General features: G+C 59.9%; 1 protein-coding gene across 2 annotated transcripts in view; it reads left to right on the top strand.

Moving 5' to 3' along the window:
• Nucleotides 1–315: 315 nt before the first annotated feature.
• Nucleotides 316–20,449, top strand: part of MTCL2 (microtubule crosslinking factor 2) — a 33,302-nt gene continuing 13,168 nt past the window's right edge. Inside the window, exons 1-5 of one of the 2 annotated variants that reach the window (XM_068149773.1) lie at nt 316–517; nt 10,673–10,897; nt 13,567–13,725; nt 16,371–16,433; nt 19,115–20,350. In XM_068149773.1, the coding sequence (XP_068005874.1) occupies nt 10,700–10,897; nt 13,567–13,725; nt 16,371–16,433; nt 19,115–20,350 (1,656 nt within the window). In that variant the 5' untranslated portion in view covers nt 316–517; nt 10,673–10,699. Of the gene's footprint in view, nt 518–10,596; nt 10,898–13,566; nt 13,726–16,370; nt 16,434–19,114; nt 20,351–20,449 lie in introns of those variants that run through there. The other variant, XM_068149774.1, reaches the window with a different exon arrangement.

The raw sequence follows: 20,449 nt of genomic DNA, 5'->3' as shown, positions 1-20,449 counted from the left end.
CCCGCGGCGGGCGGGCGGCGGTAAGGAGGGGCGGCCCGAGAAGCGGGCGGCGGCGGCGGCGGCGGCAGCCCGGGCCGGCGGCAAGGGGCTGGCGGGGCGCGGCGCGCTGCGGGCCAAGGGGCGCTGCCGCGGGGCCGAGACGGCGAGCGCCGGGGCTCGGCGGCCGGCACCGGCACCGGGACCTGCGCCCGGGTCGGTGCCCGGGGCCAGCCTGACCGACAGCAGCTCTGAGGTGTCGGACTGCAGCGCCTCGGAGGAGGCGAAGCTGCTCTCGCTGGAGCTGGGGCTCAGCGGCAGCGATGGCGAGTCCCCGGGCAGCGCCCCGCCGCCGCCGCCCTCGGCCGGAGAGGCCTCGCCGCTGCCCGAGGAGCCCTCGGCCGCCTCCGTGGCCAGCAGCCGCCTGCAGCTCAGCACCTCGCTCGCCTTTTCCGACCTCACTGAGGAGCTGCTGGACGCCGGCACCGACGGCTTGCTTCGGGAGCTGGAGGACCTGCGTTCCGAGAACGACTATCTCAAGGTGGGCACGGCGGGTAGTGGGGCACGGAATAGCATCCCGGCGTGGCACCCCAGGGCACGGCACGGCGTGGCACAGCATCTCTGGGCTATAGGATGACACAGCGTGGCATCTCGGGGCACAGCATCCTAGAGCTCTAGTGTGGAACCCCAGGGCACGGCACAGCATGGCACGGCATCCCTGCCCTGTTGTGTGGCACTGCATGGCATCCTAGAGCAGTAGAGTAGCACGGTGTGGCATCCCGGGGCACGGCACAGCACGGTACAGCATCCCAGGGAGGTATTGTGGCACTCCATGGCATCCTAGAGCAGTAGAGTAGCACAGTGTGGCATCCCGGGGCACGGCACAGCCTGGCACGGCACCCCTGGGCTGCAGCGTGGTTCAATGTGTCTTGGCCATAGCAGGACACGGAATGACACCTTTCAGCTTGGCACAGCATTGCTGTCTGTAGCATGGCATGGTGTGGCACCCCAGGGAAAGGATCTGCATGGTGTGGCATTGTAGGGCACAGCACAGTGTGGTGCAGCATCCCTGGGCTGTAGTGTGGCATGGCATGCCACCCCTGGCCATGGGTCAGCAATGCTCAGCATCCGCTGTCATAGCAGAGTTCGAGATCTCCTGGCACGGTGTGATGTGTTTAAGCATGGCACAGCAGCACTGCCTGTAGTGTGATTCAACATCCCTGGGCATGGCAGGGCATCTGAGGTCATGCCTCAGCATGGCACAGAATCCCTGGCTGTAGCATGACATGGTGTGGCATCCCAGGGCAAGGGTCAGCATGGCTTGGTATCTTTGGGCACAACACAGGATCTCAGGGCAAGACATCTTAACATCTTTGGCACGAGTCAGTATGGCATGGCATCCCTGGGCAGTAGCATGGCATAGTGTGGCATCCTGGGACATAGCACAGCATTCCTGGCTGTAGCATGGTATGATGTGGCATCTCAGGGTAAGGGTCAGCATGGACACAACATATTGTGGCATTCCTGGGCATGGCTTAGCATGGCACAGTATCTCTGGGCAATAGCAGGACACAGTGTGGCATCTCAGGGCAGCAGTCACCATGGTTCAGCACCCCTGGGTATAACACAGCATCACAGGGCATGCTGTGGCATGGCTCAGCATCCCTGCACACAGAGTGGCTCAGCATCCCTAGACATGGAGTAGCATGTCAGAGCATGGCTCAGCATGGCACAGCACCCCTGGGAAAATCATGGCTCAGCATTTGCAGGCACAAGTTGGCACAGTGTACCTGTGGCACAGAGTGGCCTGGCATGCTATAGCTGGGTTTAGCTCAGCTTGGCAGAGTGTACCATAGCTGGATATAGGGTACAGCTTGCTTAAGCCTGTCATGGACCAACTGGACACAGGGCAAAGCTCAGCTTGGCATAACATGGCCCAGTTGAGCCCAAGACCTGGCATGTCTGTAGGACTGGGCAGCAAAGCCCAGTTGGACATGGTCCAGCATGGTTGGGCATGGCTCAATTCAGCATAATTTGGCATGCTTTGGCACAGGGAATGAACCAGCCTACTGTGGCATGGTATGGACAGGCTCAGCACACCATGGGCAAGCCTAGCATGGCCTTAGCTGGGCACCACCTGGGCTGGCACAGCTCAGCACTGCCTGGGCTGGCACAGCTCAGCGGGGCACAGCAGTGCTCAGCCCAGCTTGGCATGGTTTGCCAGCATGGCATGACCTCACCCTGTGCAGTTGGTCAAGGCTTAGCCTGGCACAGGGTGGGATGCTGCCCACTGCCCTCCCTGCCTGCTGACACTGCCAGGCCCTGGGGCTATTTTCCAGCTCTCTCCTTTCCCACCAGTTCCTGTCTCCCCGGGGCCTTTTTCCAGGCATGGTTGGTTCCTGGGTGTGTGGGGCAGACATGCTGTGTGGGGACAGGGGCACAGAGCCATCCTGCCTCTGGTCACACGTTGACCCAGTGTACCCTGGCACCTGCCTGCTGCAGGGTGGGCACAAACACCCATCAGATGCCACGTCCCAGTGGGCTGCAGGTGTTCTGCACCCTCTGCTCTCTCCGGTGTGGGGATGTGAGTGGGATGCTCATGCAGCGACCTGCTGGGGAGTGGAGGGCTGGGCACTGCGTCTTGCTGGCTGTCCTTTGGATGGCACAGGCTGGAAATTATGCCAGCTCCCCACCACTGCTGCCAGAGCTGGTGGGGATCGTAGCAGCGAGGTGGGAGCTGGGTGTTGGGTGACCAAGATGCTCAATCAGGCCCTTTGTCCATTAGCAAAGCCCCAGTTCACAGCTGGTGTCCCAACTCCTGCCAGAATTAGCAGCAAGAGCTTAAGGGCTTTGATTTACTGAGAGCTGGAAAAACAGGGATGAGGCCCCTCGGGTCTCCAAGACCACGGAGCAGGCAGGTCCTGCCGGCTGAGCCAGCGCTTCCTCCCCTCCCCTCTGAGCTGCCTCCTCCCTTCCCGTGTGGGGATGTTTCACCTGCCATCAGGGGTAGCAGCTCAAATCCTCTGGCCAGGAGCAGAGTGGAGAGCTGCTGGAGGCATGCACCAAGAAGGGGATGCTGGTGGCTCCCTCCCTTCTTCACCTTCCTCCTCCTGGGGAGGGACATTTGACAAGGGCTTGGAGTGACAGGACGAGAGGCAGTGGCTTTGAGCTGGAAGAGGAGAGATTGAGACTGGTGATTAGGAAGACATTCTTGACAGTGAGAGTGATGAGACACTGGAACAGGTTGCCCAGGGAGGTTGTGGATGTCCCCTCCCTGGAGGTGTTCAAGGCCAGGTTGGATGAAGCCTTGAGCAGCCTGGGCTGGTGGAAATTGTCCCTGCCCATGGCAAGGGGGTTGGAACTGGATGATCTTTAAGGTCCTTCCCAATCCAAACCATTCTGTGATTCTCGTTGGCCATCTCCTGTGTGTGCTCATGCCAGTGCCTGGGTCTCCTCCCTGACAATAATGCATCCTGCTTGTAACCATGTGCTGGTGTTGTAGCTCACACCTCCTGAGTCTGGAGCAGGAGACCACCAAGGTGATACCCTGGCTCTAGTTGCAGCTGGGCACATGCACCCTTTGTGCCCCCTGAAAAGATGGGAGATGTGCCTAATGTCTCCAGCAAGGAGCAGAAAGCTGGGCTGGGCTGGGCTGCAGCAGTGTTTCCGCTGAAAATTCAGGGGTAGGGCAAAAATAGAGCCCTGACTCAAGCAATCAGCATCACCCACCTTGCCATGCAGCCCAGGTTGGAGAGCAGTGTGCAGGAGCCCTGCAGAGATGGCCTCTGGCTGTGGCAGCTCCCTTCCCCTCGGGGAGGGATGAATCAGGCTTCTCTGAGGTGACTTACTTCCTAGGACTCACCCCGGGAGCTGCAGATGAAGATACTTCTTTTATTTATTCATCAGAGCCAGCTAAAGCCTGGTGTGTGTTGAAAGAGAAATGAGCATTATTTTTCTTCTGAGGGGGAGGGGTGGGAGGGTTTTGGCAGCGTTTTGGCATGAGCCAGACGTGCGTGGTGCTACTACGCCCGTGGGACGCGCGCTGGGAGTCGGAGCTTCCCAGCAGAGCCCAGCACAGCTTCTCTAGCAGTGCCAGCTCACGTTGCATCTCTCCTCAGCTGCCATGATAAAAATGCATCTCTTGAAGCACACTTCACCCATTTCTCCATGCAACCCGGGTTTTGGCAGGGCTCTGCCTTCCTCCTCCCTCTTTGGGTGTGTTGCCTGAGCTGGTGTCTCCTCCCGCCCCTGCTTTCGGGCGGGTGCACCTGCTGTGAGCTGCACGAGTGGGGGTATTCCCAGCGTTGCCCCCCAAAAAGGGCTGCTCCTCACGTGTGGGTTGGCAGCCCGGGGAGGGAGGAGGTGGCTCGGGTGTCCTTGTCCCGTCTCGCTGTTGCTGAGCCGTGCGATGGAGAGCAAGCAGCTCCCGGCCCTGCTCAGTGGGCTGGAAAATGTGAGATGCGATACGGCAGCAGCTGCGGAGGGACAGGAGACAAAGAGTGGGCACGGGAGAGGGCTTGGAGCGAGGGGAGGGGATGCCTGCAAAGCCTTTCCTCTCCTCTCGGTGGGAAGAGGCTTAGGCAAGAGCCATGGAACATTGAAGCAGTCCTGTCCTCCTCCTGCTCCCCGCCCTGCGTCACCCTGCGGCCCTCAGGGTCCTTGTGCACGTCCCAGCTCCACGGAGAAAAGCACGGGGCGGGGGGGATGCCTCATTTCCCTCCAGGCAAACAGGGACATCGCTGAGAGCATCCCAGGGACTGGTGTGTATGCCACCAGCAAGGGCTCACTGAGAACATCCCTCATGGACACTGAGGTCTAGGGTGGGAACCTGGGTGTTGTATCTGGACAGCTTGGTTGGCGTTGGATCCCAGTTCTGCTGCTGCTCAGATCCTGCCTGGCCTCAGGGCCAAGAAGCAGTCTTGGGCATCCCAGTAGCAGCAGGCAGAGCCAGGGTGCAGGACTCTGCTATGTATCACCCCACCAGCAGCCACCCTGGAAGGGGCTTTGCAGCCTCGTGTGTGTTGGATGCTGCATGGCCTGGGTCGGACTGCAGAGACTGCCCAGCTGCTTGCCTGTTAATTTATGGGGGCAGGTGTAAAGCTGTGAAATGTTGGGTGTTCCCCAGTGCTGAGTGGGAGCTGGCATGCCTGCCAGGGACAGGGCTCGGCTCGCAGGCTGCCACGCTGAGCTCCAGCATGGCACGGAGGGAAAGGTGGCTGATGTTTGCTGTCAGACTGGGGCTAGAGCTGGTGTCACTTGGATAACAAATGCACCTAAAGAAACCCCTGATGTGCTGCATGGGTGTGCCTCACCCATCCATCCTTCAGCACACTGCCCCCCAGCACAGGCTCGGGGTGAGCTGCATTGCTGGCAGGGGATGTACCTGGGCACCTCTATCCTCTGACTTTCTTTTTTTTCCTTAGCAGATTCTAGTATAATTCCCTCTCCTGTCTGGCAGGGGCTCAGACTTAATTGGAAGCTGCTGCTTTTGTCCTGTAATCTGGGAGGAAGCAGCGCTTGTTGCTCCTGGCTGTAATCCCCATCCTTGCCTGAGGGATCGAGGGCTCTTCTGCGGGCACTCGCGGTGCTGCCAGCGCTGTCCCGGGCTCCACACAAAGGCCTTGCTGCAGAACAAACAGCAGCTTCCATCCACTCTCCACCTCGGCATCTAACGCTGAGGTTTGAGGGTGCAGGCAGGGCTGTGCCCCCCCTCAGACACACAAAGGGCTGCCTGGATCCTGCAGGCAGGCAGCTGCTGCTTGGCTGTGCCCCAGAAGCTGGTGCTGCCTGAGGGGCTGCCGGTGCCGAGGGGGCTGCCGGTGCCGAGGGGGCTGCCGGTGCTGAGGGGGGGTGTGCTGCCGGTGCTGAGGGGGGGTGTGCTGTCAGCAGCACCACAGCAGCCATGTCATGATTTGCATGATCCTGGGTTGTATCCGTTGCTGCTTTCTGCCTCCAGAAGGGAGTGGATCCTGCTGAGGAGCTGCGAGTCCCCAGCTCTGCTCCGAGCTTGCTGTGTTCCCGCAGCAGCCTAAATCAGCTGTAGCTCCCTTTGGGCAGGAGATCCAGGAGGGGTTAACTCTTCTGCTGCAACCCACAACGGGTCTGAGCTGTATTTTAAGGGGTGTTCTGTCATCCTCTCTGGTCTCCCTCCTGCCATGTCACCGTGCCGACCTCTCACCCTAAAGCTTAGCCCTTTCCAGCTCTTGCCCTTCCTGGGGGAGGTGATGTCCTGTAGGTGTATGGACACAGCTGTAGCTGTTGCCTTCTCCTGTTCTGGAAATGCCAGGGGGAGGTGGTTCTGAACTGGAACTGGGTGGTTGGCATCCCACCTTGCTGCTTCTTAGCTTCCTTAATAATCTCCCCAGGGGGAGACAGTGTCCCTGAGGTTTGCTCAGAGAAGGCTGAAGGGTTGGACTGGCCTCTAATATGCTATGGTCCTGTGTATGTTGTCTCTTGGCTTGTTCTGTTGGGTGTAACCTGGCTCCTGCCAGCACACACGGTGTGTTTGCTCCTGCACACCATTCTCCTTTGGGTATTTAAAAGAAGTCTCTGGTCTGCAGATTCCCAGGGGGGTCTTTTCCAAGACATAACCACCCCCTCCTGCTGTGGCACCTTTGCTGCTGCAGAGATGGGCTGAGCTGGGGTGCAGCAGTGGAGGAGCAGGTAATCCCAGAGGAAGGAGATGCTGAGCAGCCCGCGGGTGTGGTCGTGGTGGAGAGAGGTCATTCATCTCATCCCCTGTGTTGCCCAACTCGTTTCACGCTTTATTCAGCGCCACTTAACAACGGCGCTTCACACTTGCAGAGCCAGCCCTGAATCTGGGGTGTTTCTAGGGTGCTTCTCTCCACTCCTGGCTCCCCTAGCACCTTTGTCTAGCTGGGGCTTCTTTGCTGCTTTGGTTTTGCAGAGGTGAGCCATCAGCTCTAGAAAAGGTGCAGATGCAAAGGGTGAGGCTCAGCAGCCCCCAGACCCCTGAAGCTGTTGGGGTTCCTTGGTGCACCACATGCATTTCCCTCCAGGCACCAAAGGACTGCTCTGCCCACCGCAGCCCAGCTGCAGAGGGGGTCAGCTTTGCCATCCTAAGCTCTCTTCCAGGTTGCTGGCATTTTTCTGCTCTCCCATGCTAATCCAGTTACTAGGGCTTAGTGGCATGGATTGCCTCCAAGGGACAAGCTGGGGCGGGCTGTGTGGCTCTGCTGGGCTGTGGCTGCTGGAAAGGGTTTGTTGGTGTTAGGGGATGCAAGTGAATTCCTGCAGCTGCAGTGAGGAGAGGCACCAGTTTCCCAGCCCTGCTCCTCACAGGAGTACCCAGCAAGGGAGCAGCTCAGGGCTGTGCTGCCAGGCTCTGCCCAGCAGCAGCTCAGGCCAGCCACGGCCTCCCCAAAAATAACGGTTGCTACAACCCAAGGCATAAACAAGCAGGAGCTCTCAGCACGGCAAGCCCAGGCTTCCTTCCAGCCAGTGTAAGGTTTGCTTGGGCTTTTTCCAAGGTCCCTGCTCTCTGCCCTGCTCAGCTGCCGGCTGGGGATGTCCCGTGGCAAACGGAAGCCAGGCTGGTCAGCACTGGGGCAGGACGCAGGCAGCCCCACACAGCTCTGCAGTCGCGTTCAAGCCGTGGCCGAGGCTGTTTCCCTGCACCCCAGGGCTTGCCTGCGGTGTGCAATGAAAGCTCCCAAGGAGCAGGTCCCACAGACCAGATCCCAAGGAGCAGGTCCTATAAACCAGCTCCCCAGGCTGGCTTGGCTTTTAGGGGTTTTGCTGGTGTCCCCAGGGCCATGGCACTGCCCTGTGGCATCAGCAGTGCTGGTGGTTGGTTTCCATAGGGTTCTGCACCCTGCCTGTTATCTGCTGTCTGCCATCACATGCTGTTTGTCCCTGGTGGGTGTCACACCTTAGCTGCCTGGGGAGGCGTTTCTGAAACGTGCCTGCAGCGATGCTCCGTATTGGGATGATCTCTGGCTGTCCCTGGAGCAGCCCAGATTCCTTGCTGCCCATCTCTGTGCCTCGGGGCTGTTTCTGCCCTGCTGTTGTGCTCAAGACCCCCCAGTGAGAAGCAGAGCAGTGGAGGGTGGCAGGACACTGGTGGCCACAGTCCTGCTGGGCTCTGCCAGCCTGGGGCTGGGAGATAATCCAGGATTGTCTAACTGACGTTCCTTCTTTGTCACTGAGTGTTTATAGCCAACAGTGAGCCACTGTGACTTGTCCTTGCAGCTGCCACCCCCCTTCCTCAGGCTCAGCTTTGCTTTTCGGGGGAGTTCTTGCAGCTGGGGCTTTGTCCGGGCTGGGCCAGCAGGGTGGCAAAGTTTGCCAGCGCCTGGCAGAGCCAGCATGGCACTGCTGGTCACTGTGGTGGGCAATGCTGGGAGCAGTGGGGTCCTGTCCCCCTCTAGCTGAGCTGAATTAGGGATGTGCATTCCCTTTGCTTGTGCCATCTCCTGGCCTTGTCTCTTCCCAGGCTGGGCTGTGGTGCCAGGCATCAGCACGAGCCCCTCACCTCTCGGGTGGCAGCTGCATTGGGCAGTGATGGGAGGTGCTTAGTGGGGGGGTGGGTGTTTTTTGGCAAGATAGATGTTCAGTCCTGTCCCAGGAGTGTGCCAGGTCCACCAGGTCTCGCTGGGGAGAACACCTGGCATGATGGCTGGAGTGTTTGCTGTGTGGCTCCCCAGGAGCCAAACGGGACAAACCTTGAGTATCTCTGTGTGGCCAAAGCCCTGCCCTGGGGCTGGGGCTGTTGCAGAGGGTCCCACAGTGGTTGTGTGCTGCAGACCTGCAGGATGTGTGCTGGTGCTAGCAGGATGTCACCCCTGGCCCTGCTGCCACAGCCACCCCAGAGGCTTTGCTGGGCCGGGGGAGGCTTAGCGCCAGGAGACTGGGAAGGGGTGGAAGGGAGGACCCAGCCCAGTGCTTGCTGCTTGGTGGTGAAACAAAGGACAACCTCTGTTCCCTGGCACTGTTGGCCTCCCTGTGCTGCCTTCCCTGTCCTCGGCTGCCATCTCCCCCTTCCTTTGCCTGCCTCCCTGACACATTTTTTGCCAAAGCCGACCTACATTTTCCTTGCTGTGGCTGCTGCCTGTGCTGCTCCTGCAGCTCCTCTCCCTCCCCCACCTTCCTCTTTCTTTTACCACAAATATTTATAGGCACCCGTGTTGGCTGTGTCCCATCCCTACATGGCTGGCTCGGGGGTGGGGGGTGGGTGGGTGTTGGTGCCCAGCTGGCTCTGAGCCCAAAAGGCTCAGATGGGACAAGGATGGGACTTGAGGGTGAAAGAGTCTGTGGAAAAGGCTGGGGGGGGTGAAAGAGAGGCTGTGGAAAGGGCTGGGGGGTCAGAGAGAGGCTGTGGAAAGGGCTGGGAGGGTCAGAGGGAGGCTGTGGAAAGGGCTGGGGGGGTCAGAGGGAGGCTGTGGAAAGGGCTGGGAGGGTCAGAGAGAGGCAGTGGAAAGGGCTGGGGGGGTGAAAGAGAGGCTGTGGAAAGGGCTGGGAGGTCAGAGAGAGGCTGTGGAAAGGGCTGGGAGGGTCAGAGAGAGGCTGTGGAAAGGGCTGGGAGGGTCAGAGAGAGGCTGTGGAAAGGGCTGGGGGGGGTCAGAGAGAGGCTGTGGAAAGGGCTGGGAGGGTCAGAGGGAGGCTGTGGAAAGGGCTGGGAGGGTCAGAGAGAGGCTGTGGAAAGGGCTGGGAGGGTCAGAGGGAGGCTGTGGAAAGGGCTGGGGGGGGTCAGAGAGAGGCTGTGGAAAGGGCTGGGGGGTGAAAGAGGCTGTGGAAAGGGCTGGGGGGTCAGAGAGAGGCTGTGGAAAGGGCTGGGGGGGTCAGAGAGAGGCTGTGGAAAGGGCTGGGGGGGGTCAGAGAGAGGCTGTGGAAAGGGCTGGGGGGTGAAAGAGAGGCTGTGGAAAGGGCTGGGGGGTCAGAGGGAGGCTGTGGAAAGGGCTGGGGGGGGTGAAAGAGAGGCTGTGGAAAGGGCTGGGGGGTCAGAGGGAGGCTGTGGAAAGGGCTGGGGGGTCAGAGAGAGGCTGTGGAAAGGGCTGGGGGGGTGAAAGAGAGGCTGTGGAAAGGGCTGGGGGGTCAGAGGGAGGCTGTGGAAAGGGCTGGGGGGGGTGAAAGAGAGGCTGTGGAAAGGGCTGGGGGGTCAGAGGGAGGCTGTGGAAAGGGCTGGGAGGGTCAGAGGGAGGCTGTGGAAAGGGCTGGGGGGTCAGAGGGAGGCTGTGGAAAGGGCTGGGTGGGTCAGAGAGAGGCTGTGGAAAGGGCTGGGGGGTCAGAGGGAGGCTGTGGAAAGGGCTGGGGGATCAGAGGGAGGCTGTGGAAAGGGCTGGGGGATGAAAGAGGCTGTGGAAAGGGCTGGGGGATCAGAGGGAGGCTGTGGAAAGGGCTGGGGGGTGAAAGAGAGGCTGTGGAAAGGGCTGGGGGGTCAGAGAGAGGCTGTGGAGAGGGCTGGGGGGTGGAGGAGGGCAGGGGAGCTGTGTTGTGGAGCTGTGGCAGAGGGGAGAGGAGGGCAGGGGAGCTGTGGTGTGGAGCTGTGGCAGAGGGGAGAGGAGGGCAGGGGAGCTGTGGTGTGGAGCTGTGGCAGAGGGGAGAGGAGGGCAGGGGAGCTGTGGTGTGGAGCTGTGGCAGAGGGGAGAGGAGGGCAGGGGAGCTGTGGTGTGGAGCTGTGGCAGAGGGGAGAGGAAGGCGGGGTCGGTCCCGTTCTTAACACCGCATGTCCTGGCAGGACGAGATCGAGGAGCTGCGCGCCGAGATGCTGGAGATGAGGGATGTCTACATGGAGGAGGATGTGTACCAGCTGCAGGAGCTGCGGCAGCAGCTGGACCAGGCCAGCAAGACCTGCCGCATCCTGCAGTACCGGCTGCGCAAGGCCGAGCGCCGCAGCCTGCGCGTCGCCCAGACCGGCCAGGTGGACGGAGAGCTCATCCACAGCCTCGAGCAGGACGTCAAGGTCAGGCCCCAGCTCCCTCACAGTGGGGTATTTGGGGGGAGGGGGAGTTGAAAATTCCCTCCCACCATTACACTTGCCAGAGCAGCTCAGCTGGAGGCAAATGAAGCTGTATTGACAAGCCAAACTGCAGTCTACAGCGACAGGCAATGAACATACACAAAGCATCACCCTGCTGGAGGTTGGAAGGGACCTCCAGAGATCATCAGGTCCAACCTCCCAGTCAGAGCAGGATCACTTAAGGTAGTCCACACAGGAATGCATCCAGGTGGAAAGCCTCCAGAGAAGGAGACTCCAAAACCTCCCTGGGCAGCCTGCTCCAGGGCTCTGTCACCCTCACTGTAAAGAAGTTTCTCCTCATGTTGAGGTGAAACCTTCTGTGTTCAAGTTTGAGCCTGTTGTTCCTTGGCTTATCACTGTGCACCACTGAAAAGAGCTTGGCCCCTTCCACTTGACACCCAGCCCTCAGACAGCAATAAGGAGGCTCAGGGGAGACCTCATTGCTCTCTTCAACTCCCTGAAGGGAGGTTGTAGCCAGGAGGGGGTTGGTCTCTTCTCCCAGGCAACCAGCACCAGAACAAGAGGACACAGTCTCAAGCTGTGCCAGGGGCAGTTTAGGCTTGAGGTGAGGAGAAAGTTCTTCACAGGGAGAGATGTTAGCCATTGGGATGTGCTGCCCAGGGGGGTGGTGGAGTCCCCATCCCTGGAGGTGTTCAAGAGGGGATTGGATGTGGCACTTGGTGCCATGGTTTAATAGTCCTGAGGTGTTGGGTGACAGGTTAGACTTGATGACCTTTGAGGTCTCTTCCACCTTATTAATTCTATGCTTCTATGATATTTATACACATTGATGAGATCCCCTCTCAGTCTTCTCACGATTAAATATGCAATATTTGCATATATTTACATGTATTTACAACTGATAAACAGCACAAGAACCACCCCCCAAACAAACAAACAAACAAACCAGGGGAGCTAATAGAGCTTCCTCTTCCCTGCTCCCTACCTTCTTGTGCACAGCAGAGGAGAGACAGAGCAGAGAGTTGAGCATAGCCTGAAACTACCACATGGTGAGATGTGGCCATGGTGAGGCAGAAGGGAGTGGCAGGGAAGGTTGTGGTGCAGAGGGCTCTGCTGGGTGGTGCTGTTTAATGATGAAGGCAGTGGAACATCTTCCTTGTGAGGAGAGGCTGAGGGAGCTGAGGGCTCTGTAGCTCGGAGAGGAGGAGCCTGAGGGTGACCTCATTAGTGTTTATAAAGATGTAAAGGGTGAGTGCCAAGAGAATGGAGCCAGGCTCTGCTGGGTGATGCCCAAGGACAGCACAAGGGGCTGTGGTGGAAGCTGAGGCAGAGGAAGTTCCATGGAAACAGGAGGAAGAATTATTTCCCTGTGAGGGTGACAGAGCCCTGGAGCAGGCTGCCCAGGGGGGTTGTGGAGTCTCTCTCTGGATATATACAAGATCTGCCTTGATGTGTTCCTGTGTGATCTGCTCTAGGTGATGCTGCTCTGGCAGGGGGGCTGGACTGGATGAGTTTTTGAGGTCCCTTCCAGCCCCTGACACTTTGATTCTTTGTGGGGTCACTAATGGCAATTCCCCACTGGTGGTGGTGATGGAGCAGTGAGGAGCAGCACCTCCAGCTCACACCTGGTCTGGAGGAATATTTGGGCTGAAGAGGGACAGTGTTGACCAAGGACTGAGTCTTGCAGTGCCACATGCAAGGCTGATCCTGTGCAGACTGTGTGCCATGGGACTGAGCTCCCTCATCCTGCACTGATGGGAACAGGATGTGGCCACCACTGTGGGTTGCTGGAGCAGCACAATTGCACAGGGAGGGAGCATGAGGACCAGGACCCGGGAACTGCTCTTCTCAGCCCTCAGGGAAGCCTTGCAGAGCCTCCAGCATTGCAGCAGGCAGGCAGGCAGGCTGGGGCAGTTCTGTGGAGTGATGTCACCTCACCATCTGCTAGGCCTCAAGGAGCTGCTGGTGCCAGTGAGTGTTTGCTGAGGGCTCTTGCTGACGTGGCTGCTGCCAGGAGTGGGGACCGGTGGCAGCTAGAGACAGCTCAGTGGGGACAGGCAGCAGCTCCAGGAGTAACTTAGCTTTTAGAGCAGAAACCAGCTGGGCCCAGAACTGAGATGTGCCACAAGCCCAGCAGCCCACATTGGGGTGCTGCTGCCAAACACATTCCCCTCCAGCTTATCTCTTTCTGGGAAAAAAGTGCAGCCCATCCTTGGGGGGAACAGGAGGTGAACCACATGGCCTGAGCCCCCTAGCCCTGCAGTGGGGCCTGCTGCTGCCAACACTGTGCTAGTAGCCCAGGCTTGGGTGTGTTAAGAACGTGACCAGCAGCCCAAGGATGTTCTCCTCCATGTCTACTCTGCTCTAGTGAGACAGTACTTGGAGGACTGGGTGCAGTCCTGGGCTCCCCAGTGCAGGAGAGACAGGAAACTGCTGGGGAGTGCAGCAGAGGCTACAAAGATGCTGAGGGGACTGGAGGAGGAAAGGCTGAGGGCCCTGGGGCTGTTGAGCCTGGAGAAGAGCAGCCTGCTCCAGAGGGTCTCAGTAACAGCCTGATTACCTCTGCATGAGGACTGTAGGTGCCCAGGCACTGCGGTCCCAGCCCTGTGCACATTGTACCCTGCCTGCTGACAGCCCCGTGGTGTCCCTAGGTGGCCAAGGATGTCTCTGTGCGGCTCCACAACGAGCTGGAGGTGGTGGAGAAGAAGAGGATCAAGCTGGAGGAGGAGAACGAGGACCTGCGCCAGCGGCTCATTGAGACAGAGCTGGCCAAGCAGGTGGTGCAGAACGAGATGGACAAGCTCCGAGAGGTGAGGGGGATGTGGGACAGGGACTGGGAGGTGTCCCCAGGGCTCTGCCCTTAGCAGGTGTCCTGGCCCTGCACGGGGGATCTCCCTTCCCTGCTTGCTTCGCTGAAACCCGAACCCTGCTGCAGATGCTTGTGAAACCTGAGCAGCGCCTGCCTCCCGCCCTGTGGGCTGGCTCTGCCCCACCCCGGGGGGCTGTGGGACTTCCCTCTGCACTGAGAGCCACTTTATGTGTCTTCAGCCACTTGCTCAGCCAGGCCACCTGAGCCCAGCCCAATTCCCAGTGGCCAAGGCTCTGAATGATGTGTGGAGTCCACGGTGTCCCTGGCACGGTGCCTGGCACTGGCCGCATCCTGACCGCACGCTGCTGGTTCGCAGCAGGCTGAGCCGCGGGGCTGCATGGCAGTGACGGCACCCCGGTGTCGCAGGGGTGTCATGGCAGCATCCTGGAGGGGCTGCAGAGCTGGGTGGGTGCACAGCCCTGTCTGTGTCCTGGGGAGCTGCATGTCATGCGTGGGCCCAGGGCACTCTGTGCCATGCCAGCTTTGGGAGCAGCTCCCGGCCAGGCGCAGTGTCATGCTCAGCGGCAGGAAAAGAATGCCAGAGGCAGCCTGGGCTTGTGATCCCTTGCAGCCCTTGTAACCTACTTCCCTACTGCCCGGGATGCTGGGGGTCCCTGGGGAGCCTCGGGAAGCATCACTGACTGAGCAGTCAGGGCAGTGCCTGGGAAGAGATGTGGTGGCAGAGCTGGGGCCTTGCTCCCACCAAGGGTGAGGACACGACACAGGGAGGGCTCTCTCTACCCCCAGCCACACTCCCCTGTGGGGCAGGGAGCTGGGGCATGGCTTGGCATCTTGAGCGGCACCTTCCTGATGGTGGGGCCATCTCTTGGCAAGTGCCAGGAGCTGGCTATGGTTGCACCTATGCCTTCTGCAGCTTCCTTCTGCGGGGTGGTGGTGAGCAGAGTCACCCCAGAGGCTGGGTCTTGGCCCTCCACTGCGCAGCCTCCCCTAGCAGGCGTGAAATGGGTTTCCTGCAGCCGGCCAGCGCAGGCTGAATAACAAACGATGGCGCTGGGAGCCACGCTGCACTGCTCTGGAGCTTGCAAAGCAGGCAGAGAAAATGGGTGGGTGCTCAGTGCCCGGGGACCTGAGCACCAGCTGCTGCTCTGCCCTGGCAGAAGGGTGTGGGGCAGGATACAGCCCCTCTCTGCAGCTCCCTGAGCCCACAGAGGATGCTGCTGGCTGGCACCAGGCATGTAAGAGCTGGGAGCACAGCTCCCCCGAGCCCAGGGATGCTGTGTTTCCAGGCTAGCAAGGGCACTGGGGTTACTCAGTGATTGCAGAGCACTAATTGGACAGAGGAGTGAGTTAACAGCCTTCCTTCACCTCCTCCCAGCTGCCGCAGGGCTCAGAGCGTGGCAGAGCTTGTTAGCAGCCAAGCCAAGGCAGAGCAGAGGCTGTGCAGGGTTGGGCTCAGCCTTTAGGGCTGATTATTTCTCCCTTCCCAGAGGTTTCTCCCATAATTGGATAATTGTCAGGATGGGCAGGTCATCCCCAAAGGTGTGTGGGTTTGCACCTCCAGCTCTACCCCAGCTCTGTCTGCTGGGGTGCAGGAGAGGAGTGGGACTGGTCTGGGTATCCCATGCCAAGCCTGCTCTGTCAAGCTGCATTCTGATGAGGCTCTTGGGCATGTCCACCCCACGGGTGCCTCCCAAGGTGGAGCAGTGACAGCCACCATCTGACCTAGGGTGCTGTGCTTGGGTGATGCCCTTTGCCAGCCCTGCTCCCCAGCATGGTGGGGGTGAGGGATGCCAGTGTGGCACAGCCCGTCCCCAGGGGAGGCTCTGCAGCAACAGCAGCAGCTCCAGCAATGGTCATGGCCTTAATAGGAAAGCCTGGAGCCTGACACCTTGGCACAGGCAGCAGCTTACATTTCACAGCTGCTTTCTTTGGCTGCTGGGCCTCAGCACCAGCCTGGAAATAGGTCCAGGGCAGGCACTTGGATCAGCCAGCATTCATAGGGGGCTGTGTGGATGTTCTTGAGGGCTTTTCCCTTTCTCCCCTCCACAGATAACTGGTCCTGCTTTGAGCAGCCGCTTTTTTTTTCCCACTTCCAGTTTCCCTCATTGCTCCATCTGGCCTCTTCATCTCCCAGCTGTCCTCATGCCTGGAGGTTGTCCCTTTTGTCCCCAGAGACCCTGAGGACAGTCAGCATCATCCTGCTGAGGAGCAGTCCCCATAGCTGAGTGACTGGCACATGTCCCTTGCTTGGGGAAGAGGTGATGGGGAACTTCCTCATCTGCTGCTCCCACACTGGGATGCCCCTGAGAGCCATCCCTTTGGCCTGGGGCTTGGATTCCTTGACAGGACCGTGAGTCAGCCTCTCCATGGCTCATTTCCTGCTCTCTCACTGCTTGCTTGCTTGCCTGCAGGGGGAATTTCTGGGCAAAGCCCATGATGTGATGTTTGCCAGTCCAGTTCCCCCGGAGCAAAGGGCCTGGGCTCACTGGGGCTCTGCTGTTTCTCTGGGGTTCACAAGCGGGTGAAGGAGTTTAGCATCAATGTGCATCCACACGGAGCATGTCTGTCTGTGCCAGGGTGCTGTGCCATGGTGCTGTGGGTAACAGCTTGCTCTTCTCTCTGCAGAACTCCCTGAAGAAAAGAGGGTCTCGCTCCATTGGGAAGGCTGACAAGAAGCCATCAGTGCAGGTACCAGTGCCAGGGCATCTGGGACTTGCCGCAGTGACCCACCAGGGCCCCAGGTCACGGTGCCAGCTGGAGACTATGCCTGGCCCAGAAGCAGACCTGAGCATGGCAGTGCCAGCTCTTCCCTTGCAAGACTTCCCTGCCTTTCAGAGACCCTGCATAAGGGAGGGATTGATGTGCTGGGCCATCCTTATTGTCCTCAGCTGCTCCCTTGTCTCCTTTATCAATGGAGCATCAGTGGCCTGCTGGTGGCTTTAACCCTTTCCCTGCGTGTGCAGTGAGGAGCTGAAGGACTTTGGCTTCCCCCTTGCAAAGCTGCCTCTGCTCTTGGGTTGCAGCCTGAGTTCCTCCTGCCTCCACCAGCAGCTCTGGGGAGCCTGGGGGAGCTGAGGGTCCCCGTGGGGCGCAGTGGAGGCCAAGCTGTCCCTGCCCCACAGCAGGGGCAGCCCAGGCGAGGGGGGATTGTCGTCAGCAGCAGGATTTCAGCTGTCACTTGCTGTTGGGCTGAGCTGCTGTGACTTGCTAATGCTGTTAGTGGGGCTCGGAGGGGCAGAGCTGCTGCTGCAGGAATAGAAATGGGAGGCTCTTAATGCTGGAACAATCCGCAGCCGAAGGCAGCAGAGCTGCTCCTCCACAGCCAGGCAAGGGAGGGAGACAGCCATCCATGCCCTGCTGCCAGGCCCTGCTGCCAGGCCCTGCTGAGACTATCTCATAGTGGGGACCTCATGGCTCTCTGAGTGGCCTCTGTCATTGCTGGCACAACCCACCTGTGGCACAGGGATCTCCAGGCCCTCAGAGAATTTCCATTTCAGTCTTTCATATATTGTCTCCCTTTTAAGTCCATCCTTCCAGGCCAGCTGGTGGTCCCAGAATCCCACTCCCCATTTCCCCAAACACCAGACTGTGCTGCACCTCCCCTGTGCCCCAAGCCAAGGGGGCTGTCTTAGAAGCCTCTCCATCATCCCCCTTCTCAGGCTTAAATACAGCCCCTCCTCTGCATCTTCCTGGGGCAGGAAACAAACTCAGCCTTGGGCTACAGTAAATCATCCCCTGCTTCCTACACCCCGACAGAGCTGAGACCCCTCAGCCTGGGGACATGGAGCTGCACATGGCCCCAGCTCTGAGGTGGGATCGATGCTCCTGGAAGGAGCCAGGGTTGGAAAGCAGACTCCCTGCATGCAAACACCCTGGATGTGCACCCTCCCTACAGCATGGTCCTGCGGGCACAGATGCTTGTGACTCATCAGTGGCTTCCTGGGCCCTTTTCCTGCCTGCCTGTGCTGGGTGAGCATCAGTGCTCACCAAAAATGGAGCCGGGGGGCAGAGACTTGGCACTGAGGTCTGGCCCCAGAGTGCAAAGAGTGCTTGAAGTGGTCTTGGAGATGTGTGTGTCGCTCCCTCCAGCAGTGCCAAGGACGGGAGGGACACGTGGAGCTGCTACTTTTTTTTTTCCCCTGGAAAAACAGGAACTGAGGTCATGTCTGCCCCAGCCCTCCCCTAATCTCTGCAGCTAATTGGCAGGGGGGGGTGGGGACACACAGCTTTACTGTGCCTTGGCCAGGCTGGGTCTCCATGTGCACAAGGGCAGCAGAGTGGTTCCTGTGGGCAGGGCAGGGTGTTTGGGGAATAACTGCCCCCCCTCCTCCCCTCCAAACCCATGGGACCCCCCTCACCCCTGACCTCCATATAAGCAGCACAGGAAGTTTGCAGAGCAAATAGCTGCTGCTGTGGGGCTTGGGGGTGTGTGAGTGTGGGCATGGAGCATGGCTGGGGGAGGTCAGGAGCTCCCAGAGAGGGGGCAGCTTGTTTCTGCCCACCAAAGAAACAGGAAAAGGGATGAGTTCAGCCAGGCAGAGAGCTGCTGGGAACAGCAACCACCTGGCCAAAGGGCTCATCCATCTCCAGCACCCACCCAGAGCTCCAGGAGGTACCACAGGGTGAGGGTCACAGTCCAGCAGGTCCCCTCCTGGCAGGCACCGTGCTGGAGCTCAGAGCACTCGAGTGACCCCACGGCACGGGAAACCACGAGCTGGGCGTCAGGAAATCCTGGTCCTCCATCCAAAAGGCTCTCCAGAGCAGAGCAATGGTCTGCCTGGGCAAACAGCCGAGGTCCCACTGCTATATTTAACCAAAGCATGCAGAGGAATGGTCCCAAGGAGCGAAGAGCTGGGGAAGGGACCAGAGAGCTGGTGTGAGGAGTTTGCCTAGCAGGGTGGTGGCAGCAAGGACAAGTGCTGGGTGAAGGCTGAGACTTGAGGAGATTTCCAGTCAAGGCCACTTCTCCAGCCTGTGTTGGAGTGTTTGGGGTGGAGCAGGAGGAGCCCAGCCGAGCAGGGGGTTGCAGTGGCACAGGATCAGTTGTTCAGCTTTTGCCAGCTTTCGGGAGGAGCCCCTGTTGGTGGCTTTCTCTCCCCCTCCTCCCCAGGATCAGGCTGTGGCAGGGCTGGACTCGGTCTCTGCATCCTCAGCAGTGGCTCAATGTCCCTTCATGGCTTACTTTGCCCAGGCATCCTACCTTGTCTCCAGGCTCTCTGAATGGGTCTCGAAGTCATTTCCTCTCTCTGAGCAAGAGCAGCATCCATCTTCCCTGGGGTCACCAGGGTGGGAGGGTGGCATGTTCCCAGGGCTCCCCTGGAGCCACCCTGGCAGCAGTTTTGTGATGCCTGCACCCTTTCAATCCCCAGGAGGACAGTGCAGACCTGAAATGCCAGCTGCATTTTGCCAAGGAGGAGTCAGCCCTGATGTGCAAGAAGCTGACCAAGCTGGCCAAGGAGAACGACGGCATGAAGGAGGAGCTGCTGAAATACAGGTCCCTCTACGGGGACCTCGACAGCTCCCTCTCCGTGGAGGAGCTGGCTGACTCCCCCCACTCCCGGGAGGCCGAGCTGAAGGTCCACCTCAAGCTGGTGGAGGAGGAAGCCAACATCCTGAGCCGGAGGATAGTGGAGCTGGAAGTGGAGAACCGCGGGCTGCGGGCGGAGATGGACGACATGAGGGGCCAGGGGGACAGGGAGCTGCCGGGGCAGGACGCGCGGTTCCTGGCAGGCGTCGCCGGCTGCGGGGACGCCGGGGACACGGTGGCAGAGCTGCACCGGCACCTGCAGTTCGTGGAGGAGGAGGCCGAGCTCCTGAGGCGCTCGCTGCTGGAGCTGGAGGACCAGAACAAGCTTCTCCTTGGCGAGCTGAGCAAATACAAGTCAGACCACGAGCTGGATGTGACGCTGTCGGAGGACAGCTGCTCGGTGGTCAGCGAGCCCTCGCAGGAGGAGCTGGCCACGGCCAAGGTGCAGATCAGCGAGCTGAGCGGCAAGGTGAAGAAGCTGCAGTATGAGAACCGAGTGCTGCTCTCCAACCTCCAGCGCTGCGACCTGGCCTCCTGCCAGACCACCCGGCCCATGCTGGAGACCGACGCCGAGGCCGGCGACTCCGCGCAGTGCGTCCCCACCGCCGGCTGGAGGGACGGCGTCTGCAGCAGCGAAGCCAACGGGCAGGACAGGCTGCCCGGCGGCGGGAAGGGGCCCGACGGTGGTCTCACCAAGCTGCTCAAGTCCAAGGACCTAGAGACCTTGCTGGGCATCCGGGACCAGGCGGCGCTCGTCAGCAAGGCGATCGACGTCTTGATCTCGGACGCCAACGGCTTCAGCTCGGGGCTGAAGGCCTGCTTGGACAACGAGTGCACGGAGGGGCTGCTGGCCGAGGCCCTGGGGAGTGCTGGGGAGAGCCCCAGCGATGCCAAGCTGATGAACGTGCTCCTCATGCGGCTGGGCGTGCTCCAGCAGGACCTGGGCTGCTTCGTGAGGAAGGTTGACCACCTCAGCAGCAGCCTCAAGGAGCACACGGACTCTTTCCCGTTCTCCAGCCCTGGCAGCCATGACACCACCAAAGAGGGGCTGCAGAAGGAGCACTCCTCTGACTTCCAGGTATGGGCCGCTTCCCACGCCCCCCACAGCAGCTGCCGCTTGATTTGCCGCCCCGTTTCCTCCTGCTTTACGGAGCAAACCCCAACCCCCCACGTAACC

Source organism: Melanerpes formicivorus, unplaced genomic scaffold, assembly GCF_026170545.1.
Source record: "Melanerpes formicivorus ecotype bairdi unplaced genomic scaffold, bMelFor1.0.p_v2 SCAF_19, whole genome shotgun sequence".
NCBI classification, from domain to species: Eukaryota; Metazoa; Chordata; class Aves; order Piciformes; family Picidae; genus Melanerpes; species Melanerpes formicivorus.
This window is presented reverse-complemented; position numbering and strand designations above follow the sequence as displayed.